Source organism: Prunus avium, chromosome 1, assembly GCF_965620075.1.
Source record: "Prunus avium chromosome 1, drPruAviu1.hap1.1, whole genome shotgun sequence".
Taxonomy (NCBI): domain Eukaryota; kingdom Viridiplantae; phylum Streptophyta; class Magnoliopsida; order Rosales; family Rosaceae; genus Prunus; species Prunus avium.
This window is the reverse complement of record NC_142284.1, coordinates 57,232,689-57,254,550: the sequence shown is the minus strand read 5'-3', so window position 1 is coordinate 57,254,550 and position 21,862 is coordinate 57,232,689. Positions and strand designations below refer to the sequence as shown.

At 35.2% G+C, this 21,862-nt stretch overlaps 4 protein-coding genes across 6 annotated transcripts; 2 read left to right on the top strand and 2 right to left on the bottom strand.

The window, feature by feature from the left end:
• Positions 1 to 1,060: 1,060 nt before the first annotated feature.
• LOC110752013 (14-3-3-like protein G-BOX factor 14 kappa) lies at positions 1,061 to 3,735 on the top strand. The gene is made up of 4 exons (XM_021952590.2): positions 1,061 to 1,668; positions 1,952 to 2,074; positions 3,216 to 3,329; positions 3,443 to 3,735. The coding sequence occupies exons 1-4, from the start codon at positions 1,171 to 1,173 to the stop codon at positions 3,461 to 3,463; spliced, it is 756 nt and encodes a 251-aa protein (XP_021808282.1). The 5' UTR covers positions 1,061 to 1,170; the 3' UTR covers positions 3,464 to 3,735.
• A 620-nt stretch (positions 3,736 to 4,355) lies between these two features.
• On the bottom strand, positions 4,356 to 7,250 carry CUTA (Nitrogen regulatory PII-like, alpha/beta). Its single transcript, XM_021952581.2, has 6 exons — positions 7,039 to 7,250; positions 6,808 to 6,917; positions 6,003 to 6,065; positions 5,313 to 5,344; positions 5,024 to 5,118; positions 4,356 to 4,722 (listed from the first exon to the last, which is right to left on the bottom strand). The coding sequence occupies exons 1-6, from the start codon at positions 7,224 to 7,226 to the stop codon at positions 4,641 to 4,643; spliced, it is 570 nt and encodes a 189-aa protein (XP_021808273.1). The 5' UTR covers positions 7,227 to 7,250; the 3' UTR covers positions 4,356 to 4,640.
• Positions 7,251 to 8,707: 1,457 nt separating this feature from the next.
• Positions 8,708 to 10,569, bottom strand: LOC110752019 (uncharacterized). Of its 3 annotated transcripts, none has more exons than XM_088247297.1 (4): positions 10,243 to 10,569; positions 9,898 to 9,949; positions 9,398 to 9,655; positions 8,708 to 9,301 (listed from the first exon to the last, which is right to left on the bottom strand). In XM_088247297.1, the coding sequence occupies exons 3-4, from the start codon at positions 9,440 to 9,442 to the stop codon at positions 8,765 to 8,767; spliced, it is 582 nt and encodes a 193-aa protein (XP_088103423.1). In that variant the 5' UTR covers positions 9,443 to 9,655; positions 9,898 to 9,949; positions 10,243 to 10,569; the 3' UTR covers positions 8,708 to 8,764. The 3 variants fall into 3 exon arrangements, with proteins under 3 accessions (XP_088103423.1, XP_021808287.2, XP_088103424.1); XM_021952595.2 differs by having other exon boundaries at positions 9,398 to 9,557; XM_088247298.1 differs by having other exon boundaries at positions 9,398 to 9,520.
• An 8,003-nt stretch (positions 10,570 to 18,572) lies between these two features.
• Positions 18,573 to 21,589, top strand: LOC110752018 (cyclin-D4-2). Its single transcript, XM_021952594.2, is given in 7 exon segments — positions 18,573 to 19,356; positions 19,839 to 19,925; positions 20,051 to 20,149; positions 20,265 to 20,466; positions 20,566 to 20,696; positions 20,875 to 20,944; positions 20,947 to 21,589. Coding segments are annotated over 7 exon segments (972 nt in total). The 5' UTR covers positions 18,573 to 19,038; the 3' UTR covers positions 21,012 to 21,589.
• Positions 21,590 to 21,862: the final 273 nt, after the last annotated feature.

Sequence of the window (21,862 nt, the reverse complement as noted above, 5' to 3'; positions counted from 1 at the left end):
TACTTAAACAATTATTTTGGATAATATTTTCGGGTAAGATTTTTGGGTTCCTACGTGTCAATACTATTCATATCAGATAAGATTTTCGGTATTTTTTTAAAAGTGAAGAGTATTTGTTGGTATTTATAGAAAATAAATTCAGTATTTTTTTGGAATTTTTAAAACATTTTTTCGATTTTCAATTTTTTATTGCACAAAAAATCGTCGCCGTTGGATTGCTGGAAAAAATCGAATCGGAGAGCCCAGCAGCAGCCACGTGGCAGAGAGTACTGTGCGCGGCACTGTAGCGGCACTGTAGCGCTGACGTCATTAATTACGTCAGCTTGCCCGAGTTTTGGACCTGGGGCTAGACTTGCCCTCGGGCCAGCCCAGTTCGCTGGGTCCCACTGCTTGCCCAGGCTGGGTTTTGTTGCTGGAAACAGGTTTTTGGGCTTCCCCCCCAGCCCTCCCCTTGCCCTCCCTGCTGGAAATGCTCTTAGAGCATCTCCAAGGGAGATGTCAAATACCAAACATCAAATTTAAATTTGATGGCTGATGTGGCAATTTGACATCTTACACAGCTTTACTCTCCACCCGATATGTCAAATTAAATTATTATTTTATTACATTTTAGTGTTGATTTATTTTTAATTAAAAAGAATAGAAAAGAAAAAATAATAAAATATTCATTTGACATCTTGCTTTTGGGATGTCAAAAATAACATCTCAATCTTCAGCCTTCATTATACATCAGCTTTGACACATCGGTTGGAATGTGTGAGATGTTATTTCTAGCTGTTAAATGTCTATGTGGCACTTTTGACATATCGGTTGGAGATGCTCTTACAAGGCAAATTTAAAGGCAGGCATTGACGGCATTAGGAAACGGCTAAGGACATTGTTCCCAACGAAAACCCTAAACAAACTTACAAAATAAAATAAAAATAATAAAAGTTAATTTTAGGAAAGTAAAGTGAACCAATGACAATGCTGCTGACTGGCATGTAGCAATAAACCACCATCTTCAAGCCATATCTGTCACCACCAACTCTCAAAATTCGACGGCCCCCATTAAACCCCCGTCCCTTGGGCCCCACTTCCCCTCTCTTATAATCCCCTCCCTCCCCTTCCTTTCTCTCTTGGTCATTTCCACAAACACATCACACGCAGAGCTCTCTCTCAAACACTCCAATGGCGTCCGTGGTCCCCGACAACCTAACCAGGGAGCAATACGTATACCTCGCGAAGCTAGCTGAGCAAGCCGAGCGCTATGAAGAGATGGTCCAGTTCATGGAGAAGCTAGTCGTCGGCGCGACCCCCGCCGGCGAGCTGACCGTGGAGGAGCGCAACCTGCTCTCCGTGGCTTACAAGAACGTGATCGGCTCGCTCCGAGCCGCGTGGCGCATCGTGTCGTCGATCGAGCAGAAGGAGGAGGGTCGCAAGAACGAGGAGCACGTGGCTCTGGTGAAGGAATATAGATCCAAGGTCGAGGCCGAGCTCTCTGATGTCTGCGCCAGCATCTTGAAGATCTTGGACTCCAATCTCGTGCCCTCTGCCACGTCCAGCGAGTCCAAGGTCTTCTACCTGAAGATGAAGGGCGACTACCACCGCTACATGGCTGAGTTCAAGGCTGCTGATGAGAGAAAGGCTGCTGCAGAAGACACCATGCTCGCTTACAAGGCTGCCCAGGTGATGACGTCGTTTCATATACTCTAAAGTGTTGACCTTTTAAACATTTCTGGGTTTTTCACCTTTATTTTTTGGGGGTTTTACAGTTTTAGAGCTTTGAGGCAATCATTCAGTCAGCGTTGACATTTTAATCACTTATTTATTTGTCTTTTTCATTTTGCGAGTAAAAACACTAATGTAGAATTTTGTCAATTTCAATCTTTTAAAAAGATTGGTAATTGGTATTTGGTATTGATTAGAATTTGAAAGCTGAAATTTTGAGGCTTGAATTTTCGTTGTGAAGGACGTAGCGCTTGCGGATCTTGCACCAACGCATCCGATAAGATTGGGTCTAGCACTGAATTTCTCAGTGTTCTACTATGAGATTCTCAATCAGTCTGATAAAGCTTGCAGCATGGCCAAACAGGTATCTTTCGATATCCCATCTTGTTAGAATCTAATACGATTTTCCAGTTATTGGTTTTCTTTCTTTCCTTCTATTGTTTCTTGTCCTCTCTTTGAATCACTGAAATTTTGATTACTCATGTGAGGTATTAGGTAAGTTGATGTAGTGAATTTTGTATATTGTTTTGTGTCACTGCTCAAGTGTTCTATATAAGGTCAATTTATCTATTTATTTGAATCATCCGCTTAGCTGTGTGAATGGGGTCAAGTTTAATTTGTCATAATTGGTTTCTGTATGGTGTATTTTTAGGCATCAAGTCACAATAAGTCATGATAATAACTGAATTTGGGATGTTTTACATATGACTTTGTAGGGATGGGACTTTAATAGGTTTTGATTTTTTGGTTTTTACAAAAGTCACCCATGAATATTGCGGTGATAATTATTGCTCTTTGACTTTGTTGCTTGCATGTCTGCTGCACTAGAAGTTACATGAATTATTGGTATGTATTTATTTTGAATACCTATTTGCACATCTGTTTGGCGGTGGACTGTGTTAATAATTTGCAATTATATTATATGCATAAATATAATATGAAAAAAGATATATACGGAAACGAAACAAGATCGTATTCTATTTGTAAATTATTTTTTTCATCCCTGCTGTACCAGTAGTGATATGAATTATTGGGGGTACAATTGTTTATTAGCAATACCTCTCTCCACATGAGTTTGGAAGTTGACACTGTCTTGTTAAAATCTTGCAGAATTTGTTTATTGGATATGATCCATTTAAGTCATTTTGTTGAAATTCCTAGATCTTTAGCTTTTTATATGTGATTGCAAAATTATTGTATCCTTGGATGGCTTAAAATTTCAAGGGGATATTAATATAAATTGTGGTTCATGATTTGCCTTACATGTCCCAACTTTAAGTAGATGATGAAATTAAACATATTCTGTGAGAAACATGCCCCACATTGAGTACCAAAGGAAATCACTTGCTTCCTGACATTCATGCATTTAAAGCTTGAAAGACTGACACTTTGGGGCCATGTTAGGCTTGTGGTTCAATGTGTCTTACTTTGAAATGGTCTTTTTCTATAAACATTCCATTTGGATTTTACATTCTATTAAGTTAAGTTGCTTGTATTATAATTAGGCATTTGAGGAAGCTATTGCTGAGCTAGACACTTTGGGAGAAGAATCATACAAGGACAGCACTCTGATCATGCAACTTTTGAGGGACAACCTCACTCTTTGGACTTCAGATGCGGTAACTCTCTCTCTCTCTCTCTCTCTCTCTCTCTCTCTCTCTCTCACACACACACACACACACAGAACCTGATTGATCAAGACCTAATTATATGTTACGTTGGGTTTATGCAGGACCAGTTGGATGAACCATAGAGAGCATTGAAAGCTTGAAGGGTCCTCCTATCCTTCCTTTGGAGGAGGTGGGCGTTGAATGTCATTTGCCTGTGTGAAGCTGATTGAAAGAAAGTGTGTTAATTTGTATATTAGGTCATGCAATATATGCTGTTCGAAACATTGAAACTGAACTTGTTCTTGATTTGTTAAGTGATTTGGAATGGGTAGAATCTGGTGTTAGCAGCAACCAGCTGTCTTTTGAGCTATTTTTATTCTGAATTTGGATTATAGCATCATAGCATTTGAGATAATCGAGGATAGCAAATGAGAAAAATGGTAGTGTCATTGGATTCGTTGATACTTGTTTAATGGGATTCATCGAAACTTTGTAAATTAGATTTTTCTTAATCAATGAGGAGAAGGAAGAATCGAACTTAGAACCTTTGTATTGTGGGACACTTTGCTTTTCTCTATGGTGACAAACCTTGTAACTCATAGTGACGCAAGGACGAACTTGGAACATGCGCTCAGTTTCTTTCAATCGGATCTAAATTTATTTACTTTCAAATAATTGTTCAATTAGCTTCCTGAACTTCTAATGAAATTATATGTTTCATATGCGTCTCTCTCATGATGCATCATATGGGAGGAATTAACGGCTAATTTCCATCTGTGTAATTTGTTCCAAACATAATACCCATTTCAAATTCACGTATTAAGAAATTTGCTGTATGCGTGTAAGAAATTTACAAATAACAAAAATTAAATAAACAAATTCAAATTCTTATATGACGGCCGAATTTTTCACCTCATGGGTATGTTTGGTACATCGTATGTGTGTAAGAAATTTGCCGAATAATACACCCACATATTTTATAAGTATTATACCCGTCCTATAGTTAAAATAAAACACTCTGAAAGATGACAAAAATTTGTGAGGAAGCAGAATGCCATAGAGGGGCATATTCAACTAGTATGCTTTTACTAAAATAAGTCCGCACATTATCTTAGAAAGTAACCAACAGAAAACCCAAAGGCGATTATTCCCCATTACAACTGTAACACTAAGAAGCTGGCATGCAGCTCGCTTTATTTGAGATGCGCATATACACACACAGAGACTTGCACACAGACAAACACATAAACCATCTGCTTGACCACTTCAAGAACCAGTCAAATGGTTCTATGTACTTGAACCCTAATAATAAGCTTTAAGTCAGTCCCTTGTGCTGTTTTTGACCCATTCTAGGTACTGGAGACTGCCTGCCTTGATAGGTAGCGCAATAACTTCCGGAACACTGATCAATGAGGAGACATAAAAAAAAGAAGTGAGTACTTAATGTCAAGGTGGAGCTCTATTTTCAGCCATCAGGGAATGCATAAACATCTGATTCTACCAGGTAGAATTTGTGGCAACAGTTCTAGCGGAGGGGATTAGGCATATGATCTTGTGTATTAATTCCGTAGAGTACTGTGGCCACCACATTTTCTATTTATTTGGCATTTTCAGCTTGCAACTAAGTTTGATACAGCAAAGTTCACCAAAAAGCAAAGTACATCAGTTATGAGAAATTTATACTGGAGAAGCTTTGGGCTTACTCATATGGATGGTTTGCCTTCACATGCTCTGTCAGAGCTTCAAAAAGGGATTGCCTAGTCTTGATTATAAGAAGTTCCTCGGAATCTGTCTGGACCTATCAAACCAATATTAAAAAGCGAAATCAATACAATATATTTTCCATATCTCATGAATTGTGAAAATATACAAATGTCAATGCAACAAAATAACAAGTGAATAATCCAAATGGCAAGGGTTATAAGGGTTTCTATGCACCCTTCTCTATGATCATGTGGTAATCCAGGATATCTTGGGGAATGTGATCCATACCTCTCCATTCCACCAATAGACGGACTCAATGCCTGCATTCACAGAGTTTATCATGAATCAGACAAGAAACTACAAGCTTGATGCAAGTTGTATGCAATAATATTAATAAGAAAATTCAAATGTTCAACTGTCAATTGAAGATTAAAGCACAATACCAATGGAAGGGAGGACGTAAATACTCTTTTTCTTATTATATATATTTCTATTTTAAGAAGAAGCAAATAGTAGTTCAAAGTAGATACAGTTTATGTGAAGAAGTACATAGTCCATGGTCTACCAGTAATATATGCCAAGCTGAACACTAGAAAAAAAGAGTAAAAAATAGGGTACAAATCTCGGTAAGAACTACAGGCCACAACCATGTTTTAGATGACTACTAGAAAGATTAGATTGCAACACTTCAGTAAAAACTAAGAACAACGTTCTGTTGACAGGCTGCAAAAATCTGGACATCTAAAATTATCCAAAACTTCGGGGAAGTTCCTAGTCAGATGGTTGGTGGTGACCTGAAAACTATGACTTATTCAGACATAAGAAAATATCAAGTTGTGGAAAATGTGTTCAGTACTTTCTGGTTGAGTTTTGCTATTTAACAAAAAAGTTCAGTAATATCATGGGAACAAGCAACTGTAAACTTAGCAGCCCACGCAATATACAAGCATAATGAAAGGATTAAGATGAAGCGCGTACCTGGTACTAGGTTAACACATGCTGCAAGTTTTTCTCTGACCAAGCTTTCAGCTAACTTCTTTCCTGCACAAAGATAGTATGTCATAAATAATAAATAAAGCGGTTTCAACTTCAGTTTCCCAAATGGTAAAAAAAAAGCTCAGTAGTTATGCAGTTTAGAAGTTATGAGCAAACAGTGCAACTCGTAATATTGATTGAGTACAGTTCAAACATAGGCTATTGTAGGCCCATATGTATTGTTTATTATTGGAGTCTCAACTAAATATATCACAAGATATGAAAACGAAAATAGAATACTTTCTTCATAAATCTAATTACAGAACCCTCTCTGGAAAAACAAAGTTCAAACACAAGAACATTCCACAACTCTAAGTGCTTGTTGCTTGTACAAATGTCCATGTTTAACTTTGCTGGCCTAAATTCGTACAACGCAAAGCTAGCAGGATGACTTGAAATGGGATGTATAAAGTTCTCAGCTGGTGAAGGACTACATTACTGAATGACACTTTGTGCCTCCAGTTGTTTGTGCCTTCCTGCGGCAGATATTGTCCCATTTTCCCCAAATTTGCAAATATCCAATCATTAGAACTGCCATTTAGCTCACCTATTTGTTAAAGAATGCTCATAGAATAATTTATCATGCATACTACTTTCAAGTCCTCGTAACTTTGCACAACAATTCAACCATACCCATCCTTTTTACTCAAGAGTTAGTGCCATATAATGATCAATCATATAACTTTTTCAAAGGGATAACAAACCAAAAAGAAAAATAAAGAAAACCCAGTATTCATAAAACACCAACCTGCTTCTTTGTTGGGCACAGTCACATAAACAACAATACTTGGTACAGTGGTGCTACTCCCTTCCATTTTCCCAGAGTGAACAGCTGCTGCTTGGCAACCAAACTTTGATCTAAAAACCCACAATTCAACACAAATTCTGATTAAACAATAAATAATGAAATCACAGAAAGAAAAAAAAACCTTTTGAAATCAGAGAAAGAACAAGGTGAAGAAGGTTGGTGGCGTTGTACCTCAAGAGAGGAGCGAGAGACTGAGCAGAGCCCGTTTTGAACGCGGAGAAGGAAAGAGCAGGAAAGAGGTTGGAGATGCCCAAGCTAAGCACGCAGAATGCTCCCACCAGGGGCAGACGACGTCGTATTGTGGTGGGGGAAGTGAAGGCGCGTATGGCTTTGGCTCTGCAGGAGATTGTTGAAGCCATTTGGGAGAAGCAGTTGGTGTGTAATTATCATATTTTTGTTGCGCGTCATCATTAAGCCTGTTTGGGATGCTTTACTTGATGCTCTTACCCGGGATAACATAATCACATCAGCCAAGCAATTCTCCTTTTTTGTTGAATTTCTATTGGGCAAGCATAATAGAAACTTCCACCCATTCGCCATGGCAAAAGGCAAAAGGAGACAAGGACAGTTACTATTTATGTTAATAGTGCATGGCCTAGTAATTCTTTTGTGCTTTTCCATTCATTGTCATGGAAATCAAAGGGTAATTACTAGGGAGTTTCACTAAAACACTAAAAATGGGGGTTGAAATTATAAAAAAACTCAACACCCAAAATACTTTATAAACACACCCAAAACCCATCATTACACACACACAAGACCCATTTATAAACACACCCAAAAAATATACAATTGTTGATTTTGGAGTTGCTTTTGGGTGTGTTTCTATGTTTAAATAGTGCGTGAGTTTTTTTATAAATACATGTCTAGGATTGGGTTTATTTATAATAATCTATAATTACTATTCACATGGGATTGATTTTATTTGTATGTATGAGATTAATAAATACAAAATTGCTATGTATGTATAAATAAAAATTATGAATTTTTTGGTAATTTTTTAGAATTTTTTTAAAAAATCTCTTTACGGGCAGATCTTACTTTTTGGCATGTCCAGTCTTGATGGAGCCCACATCCTGCCGGGACTAGAATGCATTGGTGGAGAGGTTCTTTCAACCCAGGGGGCTTTTTGCCATAACAAAAGGCCATGGGTCTCTAACAATGTCGTAATTTGAAAGAGGATAAATTTTGTTTTGTGGAAGAAAAAAAAACGGAGCTAAATATCCATAACCCCAAGTTTCTATCCAAATTTCTGTTACAAAAAATACCAAATAAATTATGAGTTACCCTGATTCCATAAAAAAAAATGCAGGTAACTTGTAACTGGTTCCAACTTCCAAGTGCAACAACAAAATAAGGCTGTGTTTGGATGAAGTAATTCTAATTTTCATAGAATTTGTAAATGACGGAATTTGTAATTACATCATTTCAAATTACGTCAATTCCAAATTTCCAGTGTTTGGATATCTTGTATATAGAATTTAGGAAATGACGGAAATTACAATTTCCCCTGTTTGGATAATCATAAACGGAATTTTAAAATTGAAGCTCGCAGAGAATAAGGAGGCTTAAGAATAAAAAAGCATCTCAGAAATCATGATAAGCTAGCTGTCCTGTAATTGTGACAGAAGGTCACTGTTCAACAAAGACAATTTCGATCAATATCAATTCAAAAGGTTGGATATATGATTCTGGGAGCTAGGTTGGATCTGCAACTGTTTAAGGTACAGTTTTGATAATTTCGATCAATATCAATTCAAAGTCATCTATATTACTAAAAAAACAAATGTAACAGTAAATCAAAACAAATGAATCCAATCATTCCAACTACTGTTTAAGGTACTTGTAATTAACAAATGATAATTAATAAAGATAACATGAGAATGAAAAATGTGTTTTATGCCCTTGGTGAAATAAACATCAACACCATTCCTTTTTTTCTCTCAACTGGAAGTGTCTTCAACATGAGAAATTGTTTCTCATTTTCTATAAACCAAGTGCATGCCTTCAATTGTTCATCTGGACTAAGTTCTGGAATTGCATTAACTTCATTATATACTTCTAATGGATCAAGCTTTTGTGTGGTAGCATTGATAAATTGTTCGAACGATGAAGCCATTTTAGCCACTGAATCAGCAAGAACATTAGGAGTATCTCTTTTCTTTGGTGGGCGAATTTCAGAAGATGGTTGATTTCTTTTCTTTGGACAACTAGAATTGGGTGAGACATCATCAATGTGAGAATTCTCAAAACCTTGAGTATCAGCACCCAAGTCAACAAAATTATTCGGTTCGCTATCAAGGGTCATAACCTCAGCAGCTTCAGAACATGTTTCAGCACCCTCTCCAGTAGCTCTATCTTTGCCACATAAATCCACTATATCATCCCAATTTGCAATTACTTTATATCGAAAAGTTCTAGCATCTTCATGAGACTATCAAGAAAGAAAAAAAAAAGGTTAAATAACTCTAAATTTACCACAAAAAATATTCTAGTCATGCCAAAAAGGTGTAATTCCATTGTAAATTACCTTCACATACTCATTCCAAACATTCTCTTCATCTATAGTGATCATCTTTTTTGTTGCATCCCAACTAAATCCACTCTGACTTCAAGTTGTGCGCAAGTATATTTAAGAAAATAGCCACAGACTCTTCAATTGAAACATTTCTTGTTGGAGTCAATCCACCCTTTCCATGCAAAATAGTGCATAAACTCTTAAATGCATTCTTGCTAACTCTTAATTGTTCAATACAGTCAACCTCCCTCCCATTATACAGACGGTTCTCTTAAATCCAAAAATTAGTCAAACAGAGAGAAGAAGAGACCATAAACATAAACTACAAGAAATTATGCAGACTACAAGGTAAGCTATAATCTCCTCAGCCATAAGAACTGAGGAACCCATATCATAAATACAGAGTAAAAATCTGCAGCCAGAAAGTGCAGAAAACAATAATTTCACAACATATAATCTATCATTTATTGGAACAACACAGATTGAAAAGCAAGGATAGGTTGAGACTATACCTTTATTGGAGCAAAACAGAGTCTTAGATTGAAAGATGATAGATAGCAAAATCTGAAAACCAAACACTCTCTATCAGATTAAAAAATAATTAACTTCTGTTTTTTTGGTTGAAATCTAGTTTCAAAAAGAAACCAAAAGAGATCAGATAACAAAACAGAAAGTAGAGATAAAGAATACACCGTGCAGAGAGTAGAATACAAACAGAGCCCGGTCAAACCCATTAGATAAAGAATCATATAACAAAAAGAAAGTAGAGATAGATCGATCAAACCCATTAAATTGAATACCCATCAATAATATCAACAAAAAAATTAAAAAAAATTACAACTAGATTGAAAGCTCACCTGCAAAACTTGGATGGCCTGCCTTCTTCTCCCACTCTTGATAGAAAACTGATATAAGGTGTATTTGTTGGCGCGCAGCAAAAACAATTTCCCCCGCTCTTGAGAATTGCAGAATTCCACCAATTATGATAGGATTTAAACTCGGGATTTTGGATTGGGAAATCCCTCCATATTTCCCGCAAGTGATTTGCCAAATCCCTAGTAGATTTTGCCAAACGCATGGATTTCCCTTTGCCATCGGTGAAATCCCGTCTTTATTTCCTTTTGCCAAACACACGGTAAAACAAACATACTTCCTTTCCAATTAAGTTTTTTTTGTAATTTTAATCAAATAATTTTCAATTGTAACTTATAATAAGGGTTATGCTATGGAGACTGCAGTTATATACTATTTTGTGCACCACCTCTCTAATAGATGTGAGACTGGTTGAGCCATCTAAGGACCAGGGTGGGCCCATGCCCCTCTCGGGTTTTTCAATATGTGTCCTTATGTATGTATACACAAATTGGGTGTTTTGGGTAATTTGTTTCTCTGGATGATCTAATTCACCTTGTAGCTTTTAGTTCTTGTTGACTTTTGGGCTTTTGCATTGGTTTCTTTGCCTTGTAGCTTGTTTTTCCTCGTGATGTTTAAAAAATCTCTCTTCCTCTTTTGTTTAACTTTGGGATTTATGAACATTTTTTTGTATTTCTTTTGAGTCTGAATAGTGTAGATGATGAGATTAATCTTCAACCATTTTTAAATTTGAAATTCAAAACAATTATATGGTTATACTTAATGGATATATTATTAATTAATATAAAATGATAGTATGAAGTGAGCCAATGATTAATTAATGTAGTATTAGCTAATTGACCAGTTAGCGCTTGAGAATGAGAACCCTCTAATTATTTTTTAAAATCTTGTGCAGGGTCCCCTCTAATGTGAATCCTGACTCTGCCACTAGTGAGACCTATTATATTGGTGGCCTCCACTTATATTAGAAAGGTAGCACACAAGGTGATATCTAAAATGTGATCTCCCTAGCATGACCCGACTGAGTCAAAATCAAGATACCACTAGCATTGTGATAATAAACTCTTATGGTCATGTGTTACTTGTCAGTGCCAATAAGCTTGGAGATTCGACAATCATTTTAGCTGAGGAAATAATTCTGAGAGATAGTCTTGCCAATACCCTTAACCGCAACTAGAAGAAGCTTGTGGTTGAAGGTGACTCCAAGTTGATTATTGTCTATGTTCTTAAGAAAGTTACGATTCCTTGACATATTTAATAAATTATTCAAGATATATGCCCCAAGTTCGTTAAGGTGTCATTTTTCAGCATGTTTTTAGGGAAGCTAAACTTGTAGTTGACGCCTTAGCGAACTTGGGCCATGAAATTCCTTCCTCCTACTTGTGGGAGAATGATCTTCCTTTATATGTTGTTTCTCCCTTTTACTTTGACTCTTCGGACCTTCTTGCCCTAGGGGCTTCGTACTGTAATTTACTTTATTGCATTAAAAAAAAAACTTAAAATAATAATACTATTATTCTTCGTAACATTATAGGTGAGACGTAACAACAAAATTTAGTGTCCATGTTGCATTGCATTGGTCTGATTTACCATTTTCATTACGTCCACCCTCAAGATATGGGCTTATACAAAAGCTTTAGCATTAAGAGGTTGGATTGGGCCATCAGGTGTTGCAGTTTTCTTTAGGCCCATCAAAAGTATTATGAATTCTAGGATCTACTCCATCCAATACATTATTCTCAGTTCCCAACCTTCTCCTTTATTTTATTTTTTGGTCAAGCACCTTTTCTTTTATTACTCATCAAGTCGCAAACTCCTCTTATGAAGAGAAACTCTATAGTAAAAATGTTTTCTCCGGCCAATAACACAATGATATATAGAATAACTTTTTCACGTGTCATTGTGTTATTGGCTGAGAATAACAAAACAGTATTATCCCTATTATATATAAGTTTTTTTCCCTCCTTTGACAACTTGAAGTGGAAAGACAACTTGTAATTAATAAACAAAAGACATGAAGTCACATATAGATATTATTAAAAATGGAAATATGTGATGACAAATGAAACAAAGACATGGCTAAATAAACAAGTGTGATTAGAAATGGTCCTAGGAGGAGCACAAATAAGAAAGAGGTCCCCCTCCTCCTCCATCTCCAAGCGAATTGCGAGGTTTTGTTGGTTGCTATGGCATTTTGTCAAATGGAGTTTGGCATCTCCACAGTGAGACATTGAGAGTGCATTTGACTAAACATGAGATGAATCATGGACTGGGATTCCCAAATTTAATACTTTATTTAGTCTATTAATTAAGGACATGACATGAGAAATGTACCTCCCTTCTCCCAACCTACAAAACACACACAGAATCCCCAACGCACAGTAAGCATTGGAAGAAACTCACATCAGTTTTGCAGCTTAGAAACCGTCATTTTTATGACCATATTAGTTGATCACATGATATAGCTGTTGATTTGTTAGTTAACCGTAACGATATGAAGTCACCTCTAAAAATGCTAATTCAAGTTGATATTTGAATTATTCAATCTTATTTAAGTAAGTCAAATATCTTCAATGCGATACAAGAATCAAAACTACGATATATTAATAAGTTTGGATGAATAGTTACATTTTAATCAACTAATTATCTGGTCAGAAATTACATTCTAATCATTCATCAAATGTGAATTCTACAATGATCTATGTTAATAAATCGTAAACATATACATATGCGACTGACGGTAGAATAGATTTTAGTATTTTCTTAAGGTAGAATCTTGATAGCCCATATGAATTCTATAATAGTTGATAAGTTTGATAAAAGACAAAGCTTCAAGATAGCTTAACAAAATGAAGCTAGAATGCTAAGACAGGTGGGTTTGCTTTGCTTGCCAGCTCAATCTGTGTTAGAAAAGAATTTATCGTCTATAATAAGAATGTTATTGCTGATGGGAGACCAAATTAAAAATTCACAAGGACATGGTGTTCATATAAAATTGCACGAGAGGCACGAAAAGGGAGGACGCGTGGACCCCAATCTTGTGCCACGTGGAGCCTTTATTTTTGATCGATGGCTCTAAAGGCTTGTCGTGGAGACACGGAAGACGCGGCGGATGTTCTGGATTCTGTAGATGGCGGACCACGGCGTTGCTGCTGCTGCTGCACATGCTTAGAATATTTAGTTCTTATTTTTATTTTATTTTTTTCATTTAGTTCTTAAATTTTAATTAACCAATTTTTATTAGCTTAATTTATGACTTGGGTTTTGTTAGTAAACTCTTTCAAATTGATTTTGGCAGTCAAAGGATGTAACTTGTAAGTTAAATTAAGCAATGAAGTGGTGAATCTCAAGGACTTAGGTTTGAGTTTAATATCTAGCACTTTAGGTCTATTGTGAATGCAAATTTTAATCAAAGTTTTAGCCAATTAGATGCAGCTGATGAATGCTTAATTAGTTAATTACAATGCAAGCGTGATCCAAATGGACACTTTGTTTATGTAGAAATTCAAGTTAAAGACAAAGATCATGAAAATTGATTATAATAATAACCCTATCTCTATCCTCCCCATGAATTGTTTTTCCATGCATGCTTAAGGAGTTAAAAGAGTTATAAACGTCATTAAATAACAAATGGTGCAATGAGGTGGTGAATATTTTTTTATTATTTTAATACAAGCGATATTAGGGTTGGGGAAATCAGACATAGGATTTTCAGTGCGGGGATAAATGTTGTTAACCACTTGAACTGCAAACCCCTTCCATCAAGTGTTAAATCTAGTCATATAACTCAGCATTGGTCATTGAAATTTAGCAGTGAAAAAAAAGAGAGTAGCAATGGATGAGTTAAAAAAATGTGTAGTGGGTTTGAATGAAACTCTGTATAGCTCAGATCTCAAACAAGAAGACTCTCTTTAAGATTCATACACCAAAAGGAAAAGTCTTTAGGGGAGGAGGGGGCCTCATCTTTTATTGAAATAAAGAGGGCTATGGTCTTTGAAATTAGCACAGGATCTGACATAGACAAAGTTTAATATTAGGGTTTTGGTAATTTCTTTTTTTTTTGAAAACAAAAAAGAGGAAAAAGGTGAATTCTAAAGAGTAGAAAAAGAGCATTTGAAAGAAGGCAGAAGGGGGGGAAAGGGTTAGAAATTTGTGTCCCTTAAAGTCTCTTTTGGATCTAGAATATATAAGCATGTCTTAATATTGAATCCAAGGAACAAGCATCCAAGGTTAAAAACATAGTTACTCTAATATGTGGTCCAAAACCATTTATAATATATATTTTTTTTACCATTTTGTTTGCTAGGTCATGGTCAAAGTAATCAAACAAATAGGAACCCATTTAAGAACTATTAATTTTGCAAGTCATGAAATAATAATTTTATGGACTTACATCACACAAATTTGTCACTATTAAGTGTCCTAATCCTGTCTTAAGGAATCAAATGGTTGAAAAAAATATTCATCCAAGTACAAATGTTTTGACTGAAATCTGATTATATAATTTCTTAAGCTAAATTAGTACCACTAAGTCCCATCAATTTAATCGATGACTTCTAATAAACAATACTCTGATTTCCACCTGAAAAACAAACAGAAAAAACAGGGGGAAAAAAGAAGAAAGAAAGAAAGCTTGAATTTCAAGTTTCAACTCTGCTGCAGTGACCAAAACCATTCATTCTGCACAAAATCAATCGCAAGGCATAGTCGAGAAGCATCTGAGAGAAGGACCATAGGAAATGGACCAGCTTTTGTAACCCTAAAGTTGAAAATTTCCATGATTTTTGTCCCCCCGGAATTTTAAACTAAGTAAATAATCATCAACAGCATTCTCAAGGAGAAAGATATAATGTTATATTGACTGAGGGGGGACGGGTTAACTTAGCAAGTCAAGGTCTCCAATTAGCATTCATAGGCGCTCTTTAGACTCGTTGCTTATAACATCTGTTATCTAAATCTGTCATTATGCTTTGTGATTAAGTGTCCTAATCTACAAGACTAAAGTCATTATTGCTGAATGTTATGGAAATTTTGTACTTTACATATAAATCCCCAATTTCACACATTCCAAAAATAGATATCATGCCTAAAAGTGAAATAATAATAATAATAAATAAAGCAAAAAAGAAAAGAAAAGCAAAAGTACATCTCTTTTTGGGATTTTTTGGTCACTAAAAAGACAAACCCTAATTTTTATTTTTATTTTTTAATTTCTAAACATAGCTTTTGGTGCTATGGCCATGAGAAGCACGCGGTTAAAAAGGTAATAGGAAATACATGCATGTTTGCACATTTTAGGCTAATTTATAAGTGTGAATATATATGTGATTTCCTTTCTTAATTAAGATTTAAGCATCTCTAATTCTTTCTAGACTTAATTAATATGATATATGCAATGCTTCTTTGGCATTTTTAGAAAAACGAATTGAATAATTAATTAGTTAAGTTTGTTTTGCAGAATTGCGTTTCGACCCAAATTAAAAAATAAAAAATAAAAACCAGGGTTCGACACTATATATTATATTTTGTGATGTGACATTCTATCTTATTCTAGTGCTAGTGCCAAGGTTTATGTTAAACTTCGTACTTCATAATAAATGATAATTACATAAAATATTAAGCAACTTCGAGAGCATCTAACTATTTTTTGAGATAAAACACAGAGGAAATTTAAGAAAGTCTCGGGTTCGATTTGTAACCGTGCTAGTACTACTATGCATATGTACGATATATTTTACGTAATGGATTTACATCATCGATATATTGTCAATATGTTATCGATATTATTGATATTTTGGTTTTTATAATTTTCGATGTAGTTGATTGATGATATATTCTCAATAGTTAACCACTTTAAAAAAGAATTGTACACTTACTTTGGATGAAAAATCTAACATGTTTGACGATGGAAGTTAAAGTGGAACACAAAAAGTAAATTTATAGGTCAAGTTGGGTAAAAGTGACTTTCATGTAACAAAGTGAAATTCATGACATCTTTAAAAGGACACTAGAGTAACTAAGCTGAAATATTATTCCAAAATGTTCTTCTTCTCATTAACTTTCAAGCATGTATAGAAATATGTTTAAATTCAACTTGCAATATCCAGTTACTTCTCAAATGCTAATAAATTCTTCAATTAATTTTAATCTCCCTTTCATGTATCAAGTACTTACGACAATTTATTACCTCTCATCAAACTATGTATCAGCATTAGCTACTATTCTCATTGCAAATTTGGCCTAGCTTGTTGCCTTTTTCGGTGCTAGAATGCGAGCCATCAAATAAGTAACAATCCGTTTGTATGAGGGTAAATAACTCGGAATTTAACTAAAAGTCGGGAATTTAAGAGGAGAAATTAAAAATTCTCTTGTTTGGCAACTTAAGCACGGAATTTATTAAATGACACGCGGAAAAAATCATGGAAATTTGGGCATCAAATTCCAAGTTTAATTTCCACCAAAATAGTCGTCATTTCACAATTTCTATAGTGTCATTTATAAAATTTTGTCGTTTACAAAATTCGACATATCATAAATCCAAACACTAAAATTTTCAATTGCCAAAAATTAAAATGATAGAAATCTAAATTCCGTCATTTTAGAATTCTATGTAATTTTCAATTCTTTCATCTAAATGGAGGGTAAGAGTAAGTTGGGTAGCATTGCTAAAAATCATGTATGAACTATAACATGACATGAACACGTACGAAGAATTAAGTGTTGGGGTCGAATCCCTAACAGTTTGACACAATAATGAATATTTCTTAATAAATTGAGTCAACGTTCATTCATTTAACACTATTGACATGAAGATGTTTGTATCTCTCTTTACTCTTTATAGGTAAAATGGGTAAACACAAGGCCACATTTTTATGTTTGTATATTTATACATGAAAAGATAAGAAGTTACATTTAAGGATATATTAAATTTACATTACACGAATATAACACGACACAAACACACTAAAATTCCACGCGTTATCAAGCCTATCATCACTTATAAATTTACGCGAAATCATGATTACCCTTTGAATGGTATTATATTGTCTCGTTAAGTTACAACTTACAACCTTATTCTTTGTATCTAGAGCATAACCTATATCCAAAATGAGTTGTAGAATAAATAGAAAGTCTGATTTGAATAAATTTAAAACTGAGACGATTCCGATGGAATTAAAGCAATTTATATCGTTACCATTTTAAGTCAATAGACATTTTGTTACTATAAAACAATAAAATAATTACAAATTTTGATAAAGAAATTTAAACGTGTATTGTGTATCAAGTAAATTTAAAAAAAGAAGAAAGATGTAGCAACTAGATGAAAGGTAAAAATAAACAGTTAATTTTCAGAAAACGTATGTCAAGGAAATACTTTCTTTTCATAAGATAAGAGCACGCATGAGAAAGGCCAAAACGGTCCAATTTCGGAAGCGGATGCTTACGGTAATCGGCTGCTTGTACACGCGTCAGCATGGGAGCAAAAAGACAGCCTCATGCTCCAATGCTCCCTCTTCATTATTCACATTTACACTTTTACCCTCCTAGTTTGAGACCATATTTACTAGCCCGAAAATGTCCTTTTATTTGTGTCTTTTTTTGGGATAGGAAATTTTATAATTAAAGAAAAGAGAGAACCAAACATACATGAATAACTAAACAGACGTAATTCTTTTCTTGTCATATAGCATAAAATGGATATGTTGAATTTTGACTATTAATTAGGATTCTCTTATATGAAATTTAGTCTAAATTCACAATATGGTAATACGAATACCTTATCATGCCACTCTGTTTAATAAGAGTACCGAACAAATATTACAAAACTAACAAAATAATTTATAAATAAAAAAGTATATAAAGGAAATTTAGAAAAGCTACATGTGGTTTAGATATGCTCAATATGACAAATCTAAATAACAAAAACAATATTTTGATGCAATGGTCAAACATTTGATAATGCAATTTGATTCTTCTATCACATGGTTTTGAGTCCTTTGTCACTACTTTTTCTTGGTCTTGGAATGGATATGATTGACTGATTTCATTTACATGAAACAACTGATTCACATTTTAAGAGAATAAAATTTGAATAATATGATTTATTGTTTACACGGAAAATAACAAGGTAGGTAGCATGAGGCCATTAGCATGCATATGGTAGTTAAGCGAATTTATTAATCGATTTATTATTGTCATAGAAAATATCTAAAATTAAAATTCAAGTAAATCTTCTTGCCATGCACACCCTTAAGACATTTCACTCCTAGTCTAGACAGTAACATCTCTCTCTCTCTCTCTATCTCACACAAAATCTGGCAATTACCCTTCTGGTCTCCAGCTGTGTATATTTTTTCAATCTCCCTATTGGTGCTCTCTCTCTCTCTCTCTCTCTCTCTCGTACTCACTTTACCCTAAAAGGAGCCACTCATCTCCTTCATAAGCTCCTCTCAAGCGGCAGTCTTTTCCGCAAACCTTGAGAGAGAGAGAGAGGGAGTGAGAGGGTCTCTGCTTCCCTTCAATACACTATTCATTTTATTGGCTTTTATTTCCTTTCATCATATTTATTGTTCTTCTATTCTTTGATTAAAAATATCTTCTTCATCCCCAATATCTGAAAACACTCAACAAACACACACTGCATATATAAAACAAAAACCAAAGTCTGTCTTTAATAACTTTTGTTTCATAGTTGATGAAATTTTGGTATCCAAAGTGAGAGAGAGAGAGATAAAGAGAGAGTTTGTGTCCGTTTTGGAGAGATTATTGTTGTTGTTGCAATGGCACCCAGCTTTGACTGTACGGTTTCAAGCCTGCTTTGCGCAGAAGACAACATTTTCGATGATAACGATTTTGGGTCTGTGAAATTGGAGGAGGAGTTTGATGAGGCTATGTGGCCTCTTAGAAATCATCGAAACTATGATCAAAATCGTGGCTTTGATGATGAGGGTGGACTGCCATTGCAGAGTGATGAGTATTTGGCTTCAATGGTTGAAAAGGAATGCCACCACTCGCCTGGTTCTGATTACTTGATGAGGTTGCAAAGTGGAGAGTTGGACCTGGGTGCTAGAAAACAGGCTGTTGATTGGATTGGAAAGGTAGGTTCTTTAGTCTCAGTGAGTTTTTTTTTTTTTTTTTTTTTTTTTTTTTGGGTTTCTTTTCATTTGATGGTAAGTTTTATGAGATGGGTATTATTCTCCAATCAGAAAGAGCTTTTCTTTTCAATTGTTTTTGGGTTCAAAGAAATAAGGTTGCTGGGTTTTTGCAAGTGAGCCTTAAGTTTCATGTTTTTTTGGGGTAAATTTTTATGTTCGGGGTTTTGGATGAACATGGTTCTGGTTGTCTTTCATTTGGACATCTCATTGTATCCCAATCATTCTTAATTTGGCTTGGTGGGGAATCTTTTTCTGTTTTGCTTTTGGGCCAAAGCCAAAACAGAAATTGAAATTTTACCCTTTACCCTGTTCTTAGCTGTACATGCCAAGGACCAAGCCAGAAAAAGAGGGGAAAAGCTTGATTATATTTTTCTTGGGTTGATTAAGTTAATGATTATTGCTAACATTGTTTTTGGTTTCAACAGGCAAATGCCCATTTCAGTTTTGGACCACTCTGCCAATATCTATCCATAAACTACTTGGATCGCTTCCTTTCTGCCTATGAATTCCCTGTAAGTCTGAAGGAATAAATCAAGCAGGACTTATAGTACCTACCTGTGCTTCTTACACATTGTCTCTTTTATTGCATCCAAGTCCATTGCTGATTGCATCTATTCTTTCTGCATTCTATGTGAAGAATGGCAAAGCTTGGACTATGCAATTGTTGGCTGTGGCATGCTTTTCTCTTGCAGCCAAAATGGAGGAGATTGATGTTCCTCTCTCTCTAGATTTACAGGTTAGAGAAACTCATTTGCATGCTCTATTGTCAAGTTTTCTTTGTTTGATCTTTCTTGATTTTTCTGTTTTAGATGATCTTATTGTCCTAAAGATTTGGGTTTTCAATCAAACAGGTGGCGGAGTCAAAATTTGTATTTGAGGCAAGAACAATTCAAAGGATGGAGCTTCTGGTTTTGAGCACATTAAGATGGAGAATGCAAGCAGTTACCCCTTTCTCCTTCATAGATTCTTTCCTTCTCCAGATCAATGAGGATCAAATCCCTCTCAGAGCTTCAATCTTGAGATCATCCCAACTCATTTTGACCACTGCTAAAGGTACTGCATTTTCTGCTATATGTTATAATTTCTTTCTGCAATTGCACCAGTATTATGAAAGAGGGGCTGATGTTTGTGGTGGGTGGGAATTGAATGCAGGAATTGACTTCTTGGAATTCAGGCCATCAGAGGTTGCAGCAGCAGTAGCAATTTCTGTTGCAGGAGAAGCCAAAACATTAGACACTGAGAAAGCAATCTCTATGCTCATTCAACATGTACACTTAGTAAAGGTATATGGTTGGTGGTCCAAGTCCCCAAAGGGAGACATAAATGATGGTTTTTGTTTAAGCTTTTGCTCATATCATTTTGAGTTGATTACAATTACAAACAAATACAAATATACAAATATGATTGCCCTAAAAGACATGCCATACTGAATTTTTTTTGTTTTTATTTTGGTTTTTGCAGGAGAGAGTGGTAAAGTGTGTAAATTTGATTCATGATATGTCTTTAATGAGTGGGGCCTTTAAGGATGCTAGTGGCTCTGCCCAGTCTGTGCCCCGGAGTCCAATTGGGGTCTTGGATGCTGCATGCTTCAGCTATAAAAGTGAAGAGAGCACAGTTGGGTCATGTGCAAATTCCTTCCACAATAGCTCTGATTCTAAAAGAAGGAAGCTAAACAGAGCCTTTGAGGTGTAGTTATAGAAGCTAAATTATTTTGATTTTTGTTACATAAGTAGATTGGTGTGTTTGATGAAGTTGATCAAGGAAAAAAAAGAAAATTGAAAAAAAAAATGGTTGGAAAAGTAGAATGATGGGAGAGGAATGGAATAAGTTAGATCATGGATGGAGGATGGAGGATGGAGAAGGGAAACAATATGTGCCATGCTTTTGGCATGAAGAAAACCTCTCCAGCTGTTAAATATTAGACTTCTTAGCAGCCAGAGACTATGAGCAGAGAAAAGTGAGGGGAACAGAATGGAAAATGGAAAATGGAAATGGAAATGGAAAAGCTAGTTCTGTTTGTGAGATACAGTTTGGTTTAGTTTTTGGAGTTTGTATTTTTTTTAATTGGTTACAAAAAGAAAAAAGAAAAAATTGGAACAGATAAGAAGTAATATATGATTGCAGGAATTTTATATGTTCTTATGTTATATTTTTATTGTCAGTCTTACTTTATCCAGTGCTCTGTTTCTGTTTGACCGATTGTCCATTTTGGACCGTGGGGGTGATGGGGTCTGCAGCTTTGATGAACATTGGGACTTTGGGAATGCAATAATGAATATCCTAATGTAAAATTAAGGTGATATCTTTGTCAGAGAACAGAGCACCTATTTTATCCACCCACCTACAGCATTTTGTTTTGTCCATCTAGTTGCTGTCACCAGGTCCAAAAGCAACACTTAACGTTTTCGACCTTCCAACCCATACTTGGAATTTATTTCTAGGCCTAATA